Source organism: Canis lupus, chromosome 13 (genome assembly GCF_003254725.2).
Source record: "Canis lupus dingo isolate Sandy chromosome 13, ASM325472v2, whole genome shotgun sequence".
Taxonomy (NCBI): domain Eukaryota; kingdom Metazoa; phylum Chordata; class Mammalia; order Carnivora; family Canidae; genus Canis; species Canis lupus.
The window spans coordinates 1906012-1923217 of record NC_064255.1 but is presented as its reverse complement, the minus strand read 5'-3'; the positions used below and the strand labels follow the sequence as shown (position 1 = coordinate 1923217).

Genomic DNA, 17206 nt, shown 5'->3' with positions numbered 1-17206 from the left:
TAAATTATGAGTAAAGCAGTCCATAAAATATATCTACCCAGATGATAAAAGGTCAGGATCTGATAGATGCATGCAAATATCTTCTTTTTAAGAACACCATTTGGGGTGCCTGGGTGGCTCAGTCAGGTGGCTGGCTCTTAATTTCAGCTCAGGTCATGATCTCAGGGTTCTAGAATCGAGCCCTGTGTCAGACACTACAGTCAGTGGGGAGTCTGCCTGAGATTCTCCCTCACCCTCTTCCTTTGCTTCTCCCCTCGCCCTCTGTCACTTTTTGTCTCTAAAATAAGTCAATCAATCTTTAAAAACACCTCTTATGGTATCTAACATTTTGGTGAATGGTCATTTATTTATTAATATTGAGAAATGTTTGTAGAAAAGGACTGCTAGAGAGCATTACCTGTCAGAATCCTTTTTATTATAGGGCCACATGGGTTGAAGGGACTTTTCTGGCCCATAGAATTCATCAAGGATCTGATTAACTGTGCCTCCAGGGTGTATCTTAGTGGCTATTTGCTTAATGAGGGATGTTGAGATGGGAACAGCACAGTGGGAAGGATCATCTTCTTCTCTAAGAAATGGAAAAGAAAAAAACAGGAGTAAAATATCAGGTTTCTAAAGTGGTCTATAATTTATTTAAAAAAATCAAACTATAGATGTATTATATAGACCAATACCTTTTGGGACATTGGGCTAATTTTTGTTGATTTAGGGACCGGTGACACTGTTTTTGGATGACCTGGGCCCTGCCCCTTCTCCCTGTCCCCGTCCCCCACATGCTTGGGTAAGAGTTCTATTCATCTCTTTTTCCATGAGAGAAATTATGTGTCAATTAAATTTTCCAATCCCTCTTGCTTTTAAATCTAAGTTTAATTACAGAAGCTTAATTTTATTCAAAACTATTGAAGAGGATAATAAAACACTAGGCAGGGCAATTTAAAATAACATTCTCATAAGACATCATACAAAAAAATATCCTCAACGGTACAAGGTTGCTTTTCTACTAAATCTCTGTTAAGAAAATGTGAGGACTTTTCCAGTACCTTGCTTGAAATGTTAGGTGATGCACAAGGTCAGGTTCTATGTTTTGCAGTGGTTTTTCTCGTCCTTTTCCTGGAATAATTTGTGTTTCACTCAATCCCAGACTCCTTTTCTCCAAGTGTATGATAATGGGGTCTGGAAGATGACTCCTCATGATAAAAAGAGGGCTGAACACAATCTATAAAAATAAAAGGACAGAATCACTTTCATATTTGCTTTGTTGCAGTATTCCAGCTGTTTGATGCTGAAACAAACTTGTAATAAATCTCTTCCCTGGGTCACTCTGACCTTAATTTATTTCAGAACAGGAAAGGTCAGAGTCATATACCATATTTTAGAATTGGGAAGCACTCACCATTCGTTGTTGCACTTGAGAGTTGGGTTCTAATGTCAAAACTGTGCACCAGACATAAAAGATGGAGCTGTTTGAAGATGGTACCTGCACATGAGGTAGAAAAGGCTTCTATGAAACACTACACAGTTTCCTAACTAATTCAGAACAAGGAACAGATATAATGTCAGTTTGGAGGATTAAAAACATTTAAAGTTATAGAAAAAAAGCCATTAAAAACAGAGAATAAGCAAAACCAGGCTTCATTATGGCATATAGTGAATGTACAGTGAGTCAATGAGGCCAATGTTTTCTTAAAGACAAAGGGGTTTGTGTGAGGAGAGGTTGATAGAGACCAGGTGGGAGAATGGTGGGGAGGATCTGTCTGTCGTGGGAAGGAAAATGATGGTGGCAGAGCATGAGAAGAGATGAAAAAGGAACAGACCATTGCAAAAATTCTCAAGAGGTAAGGACACCACTCTCTATCATGTCCCCTTGCACCTCCACCCCAAGCCCTGGCACATAAGGATCTTTCTCAAGATAGAACCTGCCTCCACCTGAGAGGGGTAGCATCTTGACTCTAAAAACTACTGGGACTGATACAACAGCCGTATTGTCGTGGGATGGGAGGAAACCACTCGAGAAGAAATATTAAAAGTCTTTTTATCTTATTTCAGATGTCCCCTTTTGTACAGGTCATTTTTTAAATATAGCACCATACTGAATAATGGGCATAATGAGAAATTTTTAATTTTAAAGCTGCTCAATTCCCAAATCTACTACTTCTCATACCTGAATGACAATGCTGTACTCGGGGGACTTAGATTCCAAGCACACGTCTCTTGACCAATCTTCATTTCCTTTGGCTTTCACACATAACTCCGTCAGTTCACTGTTTTCTAGTATGTATGAAGGCAATTTCTGTTTGGCTGTGAGGCAGTCAAAATGTTCTCGAATCACAGCTTGTCCATCTTGACTGATGTAATGCTGAACGACTTTGAGTTCTATGCTTTGAGACAAGTAACTACAAATGATCTGTCTTCCACAGATGATAATCTAAAAGATGATAAATAGATAAAGTTTCATCAATTCAGGTTTCATGAACTCAAAGGACAGGCACATGGTAGGGTCCAGCCAGCTGGAAATACTGGTTGTGTGCCTGAGGGGGAGGTGGGCTGGAGATTAAAGACCAATGGAATGAAAGCCTTGTAAATGTGCACAGAATGAAAATAGTTGACCAGGAAAAGAAGTGGAGGCTTCAACCAGCAACTGACCAACAGTTTAGGGGCAGATTTAGGGGCACAGAAGCTGTGGAATGGGCAGAGAAGAAGAGGCAAAGGAGTATGGAGGTAAACCAGGGGAAGCTGAAGCCCCAAGAGAACAGACCCACCAGAAGGTGGCAGTCAGTGATGTCACAGGATGTGGCAAAAAGGATAGGGATTGAGAACAAGACTTCAGCTCTGGTGGTTGACAGGCCAATTGTGATTTATCCATTTCCAAGGCTGGTTTCTAGGAGTTTCTCACAGTCTTATGCAATAAGAGATCACTTTATAAACTGATAATACAGACAACTTTTAAGTCGGATACCTAATTATAGTTTATTTCATTCTGGTTTTCCCAAGAGAGTAGAAGCCCCTGTCTTTGTAAAACACACAGAATGATCTACTAAACCCATGGGTCACCCAATTTTTCATCCAGCTAAGAGTACAGTTCACAGTAGGCATTAAGAAATGTCTCTTAAATTGGTTGAAATTGAAAAGATAATGCACAATTTATTCCTATGCAGTGTATTTTTCTGTAATACAAATATTCACCATGACTGGAAAACAGAGGACTTTCACAGAGAGTGGGTTTTCTTATTTGTAATATTTTCCCCCAGATTATAAAAATAGTAATCACATACACACCTTGATATATATGTATTTTACTTACAGGTCTAAGCATGTGATGGTTAATTTTATGTGTCGACTTGAAAGGGCCACAGGCTGTACAGATCCTATGGTCAAGCATTTTTCTGGGTGTGTCTGTGAAGGTGCCTCTAGATGAAGCTAACATCTGAATTGGTAAACTGAGTAAAGCAGAGTGCCCTTCCTAATGTGAGTGGGCCTCATCCTGTCAGCTGAAGACTTGACAAGAACAATGAGCCTATTCAAGAAGGTTTCTTCCTCCCTGACTGAACTGAGATTTTGGTCTTTCCTGGCCTTTGGACATAGACTAAAAAACATCAGCTCCTCTTGGGTCTTTAGACTGCTAGCTTTCAGGCTGGAACCCACAGTAGCTTTTCTGGATTTCAGCTTCCACAATCATGTGAGGCAATTTAAAATAAATCTCTCCCTCTTTTTCTCTGCATACATATGTATGTACATGTACATGTAGGAGTATACACATACACATCCCAATACAAAGCACTTTTACAAATTAACTTTCATCCTCACAGCAACCATATAAAATAGGTGCTATTATGACTTGTCAACTTAACAAGGAAAAAACAGAGGCATGGAGATGTTTGATAACTTGCCTGATGTTACCCAGACTCTCTGGGCCAGAGTCTGTGTTGATAATCACTCTGAAGGTCTGTTTTTCATGAAATTATTATCTACTAATTAAGAAAATCTAGAAACTATAAAAAATAGAATAAAGACTGCCCATCATAATGTAAATGTAGTGGCAGATGCCACCGGTTCCATTCCAAAGAGGTGATTCCTCTTCCTCCTCAGTTATTAATAGGGAGATTTGTTTTAGGTCTCAAAAAGCAGCAAAGTATTCAGGAAAGGTGGCCATCTCTATGGCCTCCAGAGTCTGTGTCATAATTGGTACAAACCAATCCTTGTAATTCCATTCTCATTTTGCCAATGATCACTTTAGGGGTGAACATGGGGGTGCTTGCTCTTTGATATGAAAAGACTGCTAAACGGCTCTGAGAAAGATTTTACTTCTTGATAAGGGAGACAATTTGAGAAAAGAAAGTCCTGCTTCTTGTCTGTCATGGAAGATGTTATGAGAGAATATATATATATATATATATATATATATATATATATATATATATAATAAATGTTATATAGTAACAATAAGAGTATCTGCCTCATTGACTTACTATGAAGATTAAAAAGCTTATTTTTTTACTTCAACCTGAAAACACCCATTAGGTGTTTTCCATTTATTCCATTAGGATAAGTTTTCCTATGTGATATTAAGAGTACTTTGTAAATATTATTGTAAGTAACCTATTATTTAAACAAATAAATATGATTATTTATGAACTATTTATCCCAAACAAACCCGCTAGATTGATAGACCAAAAATTGTTATTGTTGTTTCAACCCTTTAGTTGAACAGTGAAGTTTAGCACTTTTTTTTTTAAAAAAAGATTTTATTTATTTATTCATGATAGTCACACAGAGAGAGACAGAGAGGCAGAGACACAGGCAGAGGGAGAAGCAGGCTCCATGCACCGGGAGCCCGACGTGGGATTCGATCCCGGGTCTCCAGGATCACGCCCCGGGCCAAAGGCAGGCGCCAAACCGCTGTGCCACCCAGGGATCCCACTTTTTTATTATTTTCCAACTATCTATTCCTTTGAATTTTCTTTAGAGAAGCACATCTGTAAAAACCAAGCTGTGGTTAACTGCTACCTTACTCCTAGGCACTCTGACCATTATAATCTTTTAAAACAATGTTTTCTCAATAACAAACACAGAAGACAACTGAACCATGAGTCCTAAGTTAGCAGGCAAGCTCTTCTTTAGCCTATGTTGGAGGTTACTAGGCCTCTTAAGAGGCCTTAGCATCGCCTAACTTTAAATGAACATGGGAAAGCTCTGAGGCAGTATTTAATTCTGTTCTTCCTCTTGATGTTCCCAGGCCTGGCAATGTGTGCACACTACTTTTGCTTCAGAACCTTTGGGCCCCATGAGATTTAGGAGAGAATTTTGCTGTCTCTCAGAGAAACCACAGAATCTCTGCAACCATCTGGGACTCACTTTGTCTAAAGACAAGGATTCTCTTGGTGGGTTTTTATAGTTTCATTTTCAACTATAAAGCCTGTTAAATAGGCTTTCAAATTTGATAAAAAAGAAAACCCTTAAAAGTGGCCAGGGAGGGAAGGCTACTTAGATGAAGGAAAATCCAAAATGGCTCCTCCTCGGAATGGTGCTCCCACGCAGGGTTCAGTGAGAGCCATGTCTGCTTTTCTTCAAAGTGGCAACACCTACAATGCTTTTATTTTGGAAATTACGGTTAGAACTTCAAGGTTAATTTATCAGTTGAAGACAGCTACTTAATTTTTTTTAATGTAGGGTTTCTCTTTAATACACATTTCCAGGTTTCACACTAATTCTCCTCTTTCCCCAAAGCCACAAAGATGTGTATTGAAGATTTCCACATATGATTTTACTTAGCAGGTTTCAGAACTCTTATTAGATCAGTGCCAAGAAGAATAGTGATATTAAAGAATAGCTCCAGAGCACCAGATGCACTGGAAAATGATATCTTAGCCCTGATTAAAAGTGTATGTATAAAGATACAGATATATATACATACATACATATGTACATTTAAGTTTTTAGAGTGGTAGAGCTTTCCTCAATGAGGGGATGGGAGATGTGGAAGTCAATGTGTGCACATGGGTAGCTGTGTAATGTACAAAGTTCTTGAAAAATTTTGTATGAAAATTCAGTGAGAAATTTTCACTGAATTGGGGAAACAACAGGGGTAGAGCAAAGGCAGGGCACCAGATAACCAAACCTCACTGTGCAGGAGCATATTAACCAGTTCTCCGTTACCCCAGGGTGTGTTAATGCAGTTAAGGTACCATAAGGGGGCTGCACACACTCACCTCCCCAAATGGGCCTTGGAAATTAGGCAGCTGTGGTTTATTGCAAATTTCCCAGCCCAGGTGGGGTAGAAGAAAAGGAGCCAAGATGTGAGAGAGGCAGGAATCCATGAAGCTCTTCTGAAACCGTGATTCCTATCTTCCATCCCAAACTGACTAATTGAGGAAATCCTGTGTCTCTGATGCACTTTAACTGGAGCTAATCTGAATTTGAGTTAATCTACCCTGACAATAAAAAAATTAAATCCAACTGAAAGACGAGAAAGGTTTTTCACAACTTTGATATATGCAGCAGTTGTTTTGAAGCTGGTGGTCTGCTGAACCTTTCAGTATTACCTGGGTTCAGTACAAACCATTTTCCATTTGCTTCCTTCTAGGTTAACATGAATTACCGTTTCTGTGTTCCACTTTTCACTATTCTGCTAAGTTTTTAAAATGGCTCTAATTTAGAGCCCAATCTCATTTGGCTATGACAATAAATGCTAAAACTCAAAGTATAAATATTGTGTGTATGTGTGTATGTGTCTTCCATGGCAATAGGAATGGAAAATGGATTTTGCTAGTTCTTGTGGGAGATGCCACTTCTTTCAAAAAAAGTAAATGCAATGGGAGGGTGGCTTATGTTTCCATTATTGCTTTCTGAAAAGTCCTTTCTTGTTTGGCTGCATTCTACTTTTTTTTATAAGAACATTTATTATAATAGGATACAAGCAGAGACAAGTGTGAAAGGGAGTTCCCTATAGAAAAGAACTTTTCAACATTCAATGGTACAAATAACATTTGGAAATCCTGAAATGCAATTTGGTACCAGAGGCCTTAATATCTGTGTGTGTATTGTATATGTATGTGTATATATATGAATTTTAGATTTTATTTATTTATTCATGAGAGAGAGAGAGAGAGAGAGAGTCAGAGACATAGGCAGAGGGAGAAGCAGGCAATTCAGAAAGTCAGTAGATGATTCGGACAAAAATATATATTTAGTTATTTAAAGGATTAATGTAGCCGTAACAGGAATCTGGTGACACAAAACCATGAATTTTGGTAAAATAATTAACTACATCTTTTTAGTTTCAGGAGATATATCAAGCACCATAAAAAGATTCACATCTTTGCTCAGCTAATTGAATTTGTTTTTAAGATTTTATTTTTATTTATTCATGAGAGACACAGAGAGACACAGGCAGAGGGAGAAGCAGGATCCATGCAGGGAGCCTGATATGGGACTCGATCCCGGGTCTCCAGGATCACACCCTGGGCTGGAGGCAGCGCTAAACCGCTGTGCCACCAGGGCTGCCCAGGTAATTGAATTTTACAGCAAATTACTTTAGGACATATATAGACATTTGGATATACATATGTATTCACAAAGATATTTACTTAAAGATGTATTATGGCAACAAATTGGAAATTACCTAAAAGTGCAGCAAGAAGGGGATGTCTAAATGTGTTTCAGAATACCATATGGCAAATTATTATGCAACTATTAAAAAAGATAGTTCAGGAATTGTAGATAACATGAGAAGGTAATCATCATATAATGTTAAATGAAAAAAAGAAGTTGAAAAACTAATTATAACCAGATTTCACGTTGTTTAAAAAATATCTACACAGAAAAAAAGAGTAGAAAAAATATACCAAAGTAGTAACAGTATTTATCTTTGGGTGGGAGAAATAGGGTGATTTTCTTTTCTACTTTAGACTTTCCTCTGTTCTCAGAAATATTTTAGAATAGTTTTTTTTTTATTTTTTTTTAAGTTTTTATTTATTTATGATAGTCACAGAGAGAGAGAGAGAGAGAGACAGAGACACAGGCAGAGGGAGAAGCAGGCTCCATGCACCGGGAGCCTGATGTGGGATTCGATCCCGGGTCTCCAGGATCGTGCCCTGGGCCAAAGGCAGGCGCCAAACCGCTGCGCCACCCAGGGATCCCTATTTTAGAATAGTTAACATAAAAATAACAGTGAACTAATATTTACTGGGTGGTTTCTTTTGTAAAAGGAATATGAGGCACAGAAAGGTTAACAAATTTGCCGAAGATATTATTAGGTAATAAATCTTAGACCTGGGAAATCTCTTATAGTCAAGGGGAAAAAAAGGTTAGTAACATTCTGTGAGAATTTTTTTTTTCAAAGACTCTATTTATTCATGACAGACAGAGAGAGAGAGAGAGAGGCAGAGATACAGGCAGAGGGAGAAGCAGGCCCCATGCAGGGAGCCGGATGTGGGACTCCATCCCAGGTCTCCAGGATCACACCCTGGGCCGAAGGTGGCGCTAAACCACTAGGCCATCTGGGCTGCCCTCTGTGAGAATTTTTATTTTTATTTTTATTTATTTATTTTTTCTTATACATTTATTTATTTATTTTTTTTATAAATTTATTTTTTATTGGTGTTCAATTTGCCAACATATAGCATAACACCCAGTGCTCATCCCGTCAAGTGCCCACCTCAGTGCCCGTCACCCAGTCACCCCCACCCTCTGCCCACCTCCCCTTCCACCACCCCTAGTTCGTTTCCCAGAGTTAGGAGTCTTTCATGTTCTGTCTCCCTTTCTGATATTTCCCACTCATTTTTTCTCCTTTCCCCTTTATTCCCTTTCACTATTTTTTATATTCCCCAAATGAATGAGACCATATAATGTTTGTCCTTCTCCGATTGACTTATTTCACTCAGCATAATACCTCTGTGAGAATTTTTAATCAAGACATGAAAAGTGGCCAACTTTTCTGATGTATGGTATACTGTTGCAATGTGTAATATCTGCTTAGGAGCAAGGTATATACTGATGTATCCCTGAAATTCAATATTATTCCTTGAAGATACATAGTATCTATGCAAGAAGGAGGCACTATTTTTTTTTTTTTTTAAGATTTTATTTATTTAGTTGAGAGAAGGAGAGAGAGCATGGGCAAGTGCACTTGTTGGGGGAGGGGCAGAAGGAGAAGGGAAGGGAGGTAGACTCCCCTCTGAGCATGAAGCCAGAGGCAGGGCTGATCCCAGGACCTTGAGATCATGACCTGAGCCAAAGTCAGATGCTTAACTGACAGCCATGAGCCTCAGGAGGTACTACTGTAACAACAAAGTCCAACCAATGTTACGTAGCCCTGGGAATATTTCATTATTGTACTTATAGTTTATTGAGTTATGACAGTGGGCCCAGGCACTATTGTTAAGCACTTCACATATACAAACTCATTTAAATCTCACACTAACTTTGTGACAAAGGCACTATTACTATCCCCATTTCACAGATCAGGAAATTGATTCACAAAGAGGTTGAATAACTTGAAGATCACACAGCTAGCAAGGAAATACGCAGCTAGATTGGCTATGATCTTAACCACCAAGGTATACCATGAAAATCCTTTATCCATAGAGTGATCTCCTGCCATTCTATTAATTGGTAACTATTCTAGCAACCATATGCAAAGGAGCTGAATGAATTGGGAAAGTTTAGACCAGAGACATGGTGGTCAAAGTGTGACCCCTGGACCAGTAGCATCAGTATCACCTTGAGAATTTGTAAGAAATGCAAATTATCATGTCACACCCAAAATCTACTGAATCTGAAACTCTGAGGGTGGGTCCTAACAATCTGTTTTAACAAGCCTCTTCAGGTGATTCTCATGTACATGCAAATTTGAGAACCACTGGCCTAAGGAAAAGGAAGCTAAGGGGAAGCACCCTAGCTTCCCTTGTGTTTTTGAAGGGTTGTAATTACAGAGGAGAGATAACTTAGTTTCCACCACAAGGGAATGTGATGTATGTCTTGTTGCATACATCTCACAAGTTCTGATGAGTGGTAAAAACTGACTGAATGGTGAGAGATTTGTGTTCAAAATTAGGAAAGAGCTTCATTTATAGCTGGAAATGACTAATTATAGAAAAGGCTGTCATGTGAGGAAATAAGCCTCATCATCTGGAGTATTCAAACGGATGCTGAATGACCATTTCTTAGGAATGCTGGTAAGTGGGAAGGTGGATAAGGCATTGTTGAAAGACCATGAGTGTCAGAATCAGAAAACCAGAATGTATTAATTGGGCAGATATTTATTGAGAAGATACCCAGTTAAGACAGTTCTGCAGGGAGATTAAAGTCAGTGGCACGTCTTGTTCTTATGACTTTGTAGCTCAACACTCACACTAGCTAGGCTGCTCCCATCATGAGTCCCAGTAAGACCCATTTGTCCCATATTCCTATCTTTATATTACACTGCCTACCTGGAATGTACTCTCATAATTCAAATTCTACATGTTTTCCAAAGCCCAAATTGAGTCATATCTTCTTAGCAAAACCTCTAAATTCCTTTCACACTTGCTGTCAGTTGTATTTACTGCTGGGTTTATATAAATTTGCAATTTAAGAGCAAAGACTGTGTCACATAGTATCTTTCATTTTACTCTGTTCTACTGCAGGCACTCAATAAATACTTAAGGGTAGTCAGTTCATTGGGAAGACTCTTCTGCTATATTCTTTTTACCTCTGTTGCCCACAATAATGAGAACATGAAGTCCAGCTCCCTGATTAGGTGCAGACCAAGAACGTATATGGTACAGGTCCTACTGTTTACCTCACCAGTTGCTTCCTGTTCGCCCCTTGGCACACAGCAATGGACTAGCCCATGCTACTTGATAAGAAAAGCTCCCCTTTTCCTTTTCCAGGGACTGAGGGCTGTTTCTATCATGTCCTTAGTTCACATAAGCTCTGGGTAGACTGTTACAATCCAGATGCAGATGTATATGTTAAAACTCTTATGACAAAACCAGTTATTATGTGTACAGTGAAGCCAGTTTTCAGATTTTAATGCTTCCTTTTTTTCTTTCTACTCTTGTCATATGCGCCATGCTTGAAAAACATCTTTTAAAAACCACATTTTCACATCTTAAGAACACAAAAAAGTGTCAGATACTTTTTTCCCCTTTTGCAGTCTTAGAACTTCAAAAACAGCCAAAAGGAAGTTTTATAAAATACGTAAAAATATGTGCTGAGAGCTGAGGTTTTATATGCCAAGAGTTAGACTGTAGTGAATTTTTACTGCAGTTAATATTAACTCCTAGGAAAAGAAAGCTTGCTGGAGACCCAGGCCCACTCTGTCATGGGAGGTATCACAACACTTTCTGGAAGATTATTCTTACATGTATGAGAACCAACTTATCCACTGTTGGGTTATCCAGAGTCCCCAACACCCTGTGCTTCTTTTCCTTCTTAATAAAGGCCTTTTGGCTATTTCACAGCTCATTAGCACCTCTACCAGAAGGTAGGTGGTGACAGGGAGGAGAGGTGAAACTAAAATCAGTAAATTTTACTGCTCGTTAGCAGCTGTTGTAAAAGATGTGGGACAAAGGGTTTGAAGCCATCATCATCCTCAGGATTATCAACAAGCACTTCTGAAGTGCTCCCGTGCAAGGTAGTAGTAAGCGTACATAGGCATATCACTGTTTTTCTAATTATTAAATCACATGGTTTTTCTAATTATTAATATTTCATTTCTCTAAGTTTTGCTTAATTATGTGAAATAATTAAAAGCTGTGTGGGGCATGAACACAAGGAACTCACCTGTTTTTGCACTCCACTGAGTTGCCGAACCTTGATGACGAGTGAAGCAGTCCGACCCTTGTACTGGATAGTCCTAATAAATGTCCCTGCATGGTCCACGCTGAAGGGCTCTGACCAGCGCCAATTGCCCCAACCTTCAATACAGATGTGTAACAGCTGGAGAGAAAAACAATAATCGTCATAATGCCAAAAGTGCCAACAAAAATCTAGTCCTAAAATGAAAGTCTCATTGCTGGAAAACCTTCCTATTTGTAATATTTAGCATCTGTTTTCTTTCTAACCTGCATTATTCATCCACTTCCAGCTTATTCAACCAAGCTAAGAATAGCAAATATGTCACAGAGAGTCAATGTGGTTTTCCAGATCACATTTTAAACCTTCTTAAAAATAATTGTCCTATCAAATGGTAAAAGGCCTGCTGAACATTTGAGAAAAGACCATTTCATTCATCTGGAGGACAAGAAGGTTGAAATGTGAGATCAAAGAACATTGGTCTTGGCTGATAGTTTAATCCTTCTTATGGTGAGTCAGTAATTAAAGCAAAATTTCATTTGTGGCATTATTTTTGACCCTAAATTGCCATTCCTTATTTTTTCTGTTGATAATGAACGAAATAGCCCTTTGAGGATGCAGTTCATTCAATATATTCTCTTTATGAGATCACATATATCATATATATATCATATATTAGATATATATTATCATATATCATATATTAGAACTACCTTCAACATTTTGAATGTATGAGAAAATGTCTTTGTTCTATCTTTTGCTAGCAGGAGCATGTATTTAACATTTACCAAATGAGCCTCCTGACTCCTGATTCACATTCATGTTTATTCACACAGTATTGCCACTTTTGGTAATATTCAGATTTCTTTCATGATCATCAAATGTTTTCTCTTTCTACTCCTACTTATGAAATGCAGCTAAGAAAATCAGTTTAACTGAACAAGTATTCCAAAACAACATAATAATTCCTGCTTATTTAGGATAGATGTTTAAATGAAAATAAATAGTATTCTATACAATTAGTAAGAATAAGAAAATAAAACTGACATTTTAGGAAAAATATTTATATAATATACAAAATCACCATTTTCCTTGATATCATATATAATTTTTTAAAAGAATTAACCAAAGGCTAATCATATGAAACATTTTTCCCAATTAACAGAAACTATAAAAACACTGTACACAAGAGCTATCATAATAGGCCCTTAAAATAAATACATTAAGAATATACATGGGAATTATCATAATAAAAAAAGCCTTTTGATGGAAAGATCATTTTTCAGGTTTAGCATTAGAAAGAGCCTTTAGAAAGTGCCTAAATTAAAACATTTCACTAGTCATCACAATATGATTTTGATGGAAAGTTAAGGGTTTTTTTTGTTTTGTTTTAAAATATCTTATCAAAATTTTTTTTAAAACCTCCTTAAAAACAACAACAACAACAAAAAAAACAACAAACCAAAAAACCTCCTAACTCATCTTCCTGCTTTTCATATGGCCCCATTCTAGTTCTTCCTCCATGCAATTGCCAGTGACCCTGTGAAATCAAAAAGCTACCATTCAGATGATTTCTAGAAAAGAAAGCTAATAGCTAAAAAAAAAATAAAAAATAAAAAATAAATAAAAGGAAAAAAATTCTGGACAGCAAATACCTTTAGGGAAAATTTGGTATTATATATGCTCCACAACATAAAAGTACCAGAGTTATCTTTGATCTTTAAATATTAGTTACAGAGAAAAATAAAAAGAAAAGTAATAGTGGTGTTTGGAACCATTTCAGTTTTTTTGTAGCAGCAACTGGGAATAAAGCTCAGGGCACACACAAAACTAAAAGAAACAAGAAAATTGTTTTCTTTGGAGAGACTAGTAGCTGGAAATGACAAAAAAATAATGAGGCAAGGTACTTAAGGTCAAGCTTGGCTATACTTTTCCTGAAAGTTCCACAGCTTCTAAAGAAAGGTTTAATGTACACAATGTAATTTTAATTGAGGAGCGTTCACATTTGCATATGAGCTCAGTTTTAGGTAGCTGCTCACTCTGTGTACACAGCTTTAACTGACAATGTCACCAAAGAATATGCTGTCAGGTTTCACTTGGCAGCTATTTGTTCTCAAAGTGTTGGCATAGATATTTTCTTTGAATTATGAAAATCCAGATACATCTGGATTTAGTTCACACAGAAAAGTTGGGTGGGAGAAAAACATTACACTTCTTCCCCATATGCATCACCAGTAGAATATCTGTAATGTTCGGCTACTGTTCAAAGCATCTAAATAGCAATTTTTAAATATATATATATATACATATATATATATATAAATAAATGTATATACATACATATATGGGAAAAATTTATTAGGAAAGGAATTGCATTCCTAAGAGAGAAAATCTACAGACTGGAACTGAGATGGTCCAGCACTGCTTCGCTCCTCCTTCCCACAGCATGACTGACTCAGGTACCAGACACTAGCGCTGATACTCATGGACCGCAACTGAGTATGAGAGTTCTATTCTGTTGAACCAAATGATAAAATTTCACTGCTACACGTACCAAACAGTCCCCATTTAAAAACAAATGCTCCTATATGTATTTTTATTTCTATACTGAAGGAACTATAAGATCAGGCATAACAATTTGAAATTCATGTCATACTACTTGATCCTCATGCAATTTCTTTCTGTTATTCATCCATATAATTTTTTTTCATCCATATAATTTTTCACTCAGTTACTATAAGGGAGCTGATATGCTAGCCACTATGGGGGAAGGGAGGAGGAAGAGCTGTGTTTTCTGTCTTGCAAGGAGCTTATTATCTTACAGGGATGCACCAATAAATAACAAGAGGGCTAGGAGGGGTGCAACATGGCACAGGAGTCTAGAGAAAGGAGGGCTAGCTAGGCTGCTATGATTGGGACAGCTTCATGAAAGCAGCTGGGGCTTAGAGGTACCGCAGGATTTCCTCTGGCAAAGAGGACGTTTCCTTTCTGGGCTTATGGGGACAATGGACAACGTGAGATGTGAAAGCCAGAAGGTATGCCGAAGGCAAAGTTAATAGTCTTGAATGGCTGGAGAAAAGGGAACAGGACAAACCAGAGTGAGGGATAAAGTCAGACAGAGAGACCTAGACTGTGGCTGGCTCTGATTTACTAAGTGAGAAATTTGTGCTTGAAGAATCAGCAGGTGGCCACTGAAGCCCTCTGTATAGGACAGCAATGTGTGGAAAGGAGGGGAAGGGTGGAGTGTGGAGGTAGCAGGGCAACTGCAACAGTCTGGAGGAGACGCAAGGTGGGCCAGAAACTTGAGGACATAGGAGAGATGAAGCAATGGCCTCAGCCAAAAAATTGCTCTTCTGTGTTGCCTGGAGCCCATGGTATTTTTATGTTCTCTTATCAACTTGGAGATATTCTTGCCCCTTTTACCTATTAATTTCCCCTTACTGACTTACTTCCTCTATCATCTTTTCTATTCAGGCATTTCATTCTTTATGGCCTACTTTGTTAAGTGTCTAATACTTTCCACTGGGGGAAAGAGTCAAAATAGGAACCACTCGTGTTTGAACTTCTCAATGGGAACTGAAACTAAGCAATAAGGCAAGTTGCATAGCAGCCACACTTGTTGGAAGGTCTCAAGGGGCTACAGATTCTTTTTTTCCAGCAGCCCCACTAGTGCTATGCCGGCAGCCAGACTAAATTCACAGTTTTTCCACTGAAGATCTCAAATGGGAGCATATAAAGCTCTCATTTTTTTTTCAATACAAAATAAAAGTTAAAACTGAATTATGGATCAAGGGGCTGGGGTCAGCTCTCAGGACCACCCACAGTCACCTCCAAAGGGAGAATTCCTGAATCAGTTATGGAAGAAAGAAAAACAAGATGAAATCTAGGGAAACAGGGTACACCAAGGAAGAGAAAGAAAAGAGGATGGCCAAGTTTTTAAAATTGTATTTTAAATATGAATGAAGGTACCAGATACTTGTCTGTGAACTTTATTTTACTACTCATTTTAAAACTGTTATCAGGATGATTTCTAGCGGTAACTTGGACTTCTTGATGCAGGGTATTTTGGAAGAAAAAAGAGAAAGGGAAGGAAAGCTTTCCAAACCAATCACCCTGGAGGTGGTATAATAATAGAGGCCCCTCTGTCATCACACAAGTGCTGGGGGTAGTTTGCTCTTCCTCAAAATGGGTGTAGGAAGAGGTTTGTAGGTTTTCCCTCATGACTAAATTCAATGAAGGCCACAAATACTGTGCAATCAGCCTAAAACAATCCTTTATGAAAAAGGGAACCCTGGCACACTCACAAAACGTCTGTTAGAATGAAAATTGTAGCTGGAGGCTAGTCCTTGTCAAAAATCTGTTTTAGACATTGACTCATCAATCCTACACAGGAATTTATCATAAGGCAATAATTATACATATGTGTAAGTTTTACCTAGATGTAAGCTTATTCCAGCATCATCATAATAATAAAAATTAGGCACTGCTAGGAAATTGATCTGATAAAATACTGTAAAAACAATAAAAGGTATCATTTGTTAGACACCTACTATGTGCTGAGCGCTAGTCTAAGTGCTTTTTATAGATTTTATCACTGATTCCTTAAAATGTTCTTAGGAAGTAAGTACTTTTGTTCCATTTTACAGATGAAAAAGCAAACTGAGTCACAGAGAGGCCAGGCGAGCTTCTCAGGGCCACAGTGATGGGAAGACAAGGGATAAGATTTGAACTTCAGTATGCTTACAGAGAGTAAGTGGTGCTGACTCAGGTGTGCCTAACCATACTGACATTGTAGAATCCTCTCAAGCTATTGAAAAAAACAATCACAGCATGAAAAAACATTAAGAATATTACTTAGCAATAGATTAATGGCAAAAAAAAAGCACATTACCAAAAGATAACATGCAGTACACATTCCATTTTTGTAAAATGAAGAAAAAGTATATAGGGGAGAAAAATGGCTAGAAATATGCTAGAATGTTAAGAGTTTTTATCTTGGGGTGTTGGGGTTGTATGTTTTAAGTATTCCTTTGTGTATATGTTTTGTGTGCTTTTATGTAATTTCCAAATTTCATACCATAAATATGTATTATTTTGCAATCAGATAAACATTACTATTATTAAAAAGAAAAATATCTAATAGAAAGCATACAGAGTCTGCATTTTAAGGGAAAAGAAATGACACATTTCTATTTTAATAACTCAAATTCAGCTTCCTGAATGAAGCCTCCCTATCTTTCCTAGTCGGTATCACAGTTTTCCCATTTGCACCTGCTGGCACTTTGCTAAAAGGTGACATGATGGTCCATTCATTGCTGCAGCATCCAAGCTTCTCTCAGAGGGTCTGGTTTGCTCTGTTACTTATTCACATGATCCTTGGAGAAGTTTAATTTAATTATTTGAGCTTTTTTCCCTAGAGCAATACATTTTT

The 17206-nt window shown here is 37.8% G+C and overlaps 1 protein-coding gene across 12 annotated transcripts in view; it reads right to left on the bottom strand.

The window, feature by feature from the left end:
* Positions 1 to 17206, bottom strand: part of VPS13B (vacuolar protein sorting 13 homolog B) — a 733580-nt gene that overhangs the window by 49517 nt on the left and 666857 nt on the right. For all 12 annotated transcript variants that reach the window (XM_049093088.1, XM_049093083.1, XM_049093086.1 and 9 more), the window contains 5 exons: positions 11764 to 11919; positions 2162 to 2425; positions 1394 to 1477; positions 1041 to 1216; positions 398 to 568 (listed from right to left, as the gene is read on the bottom strand). In XM_049093088.1, coding sequence (XP_048949045.1) covers positions 398 to 568; positions 1041 to 1216; positions 1394 to 1477; positions 2162 to 2425; positions 11764 to 11919 — 851 coding nt within the window. The remainder of the gene's footprint in view (positions 1 to 397; positions 569 to 1040; positions 1217 to 1393; positions 1478 to 2161; positions 2426 to 11763; positions 11920 to 17206) is intronic.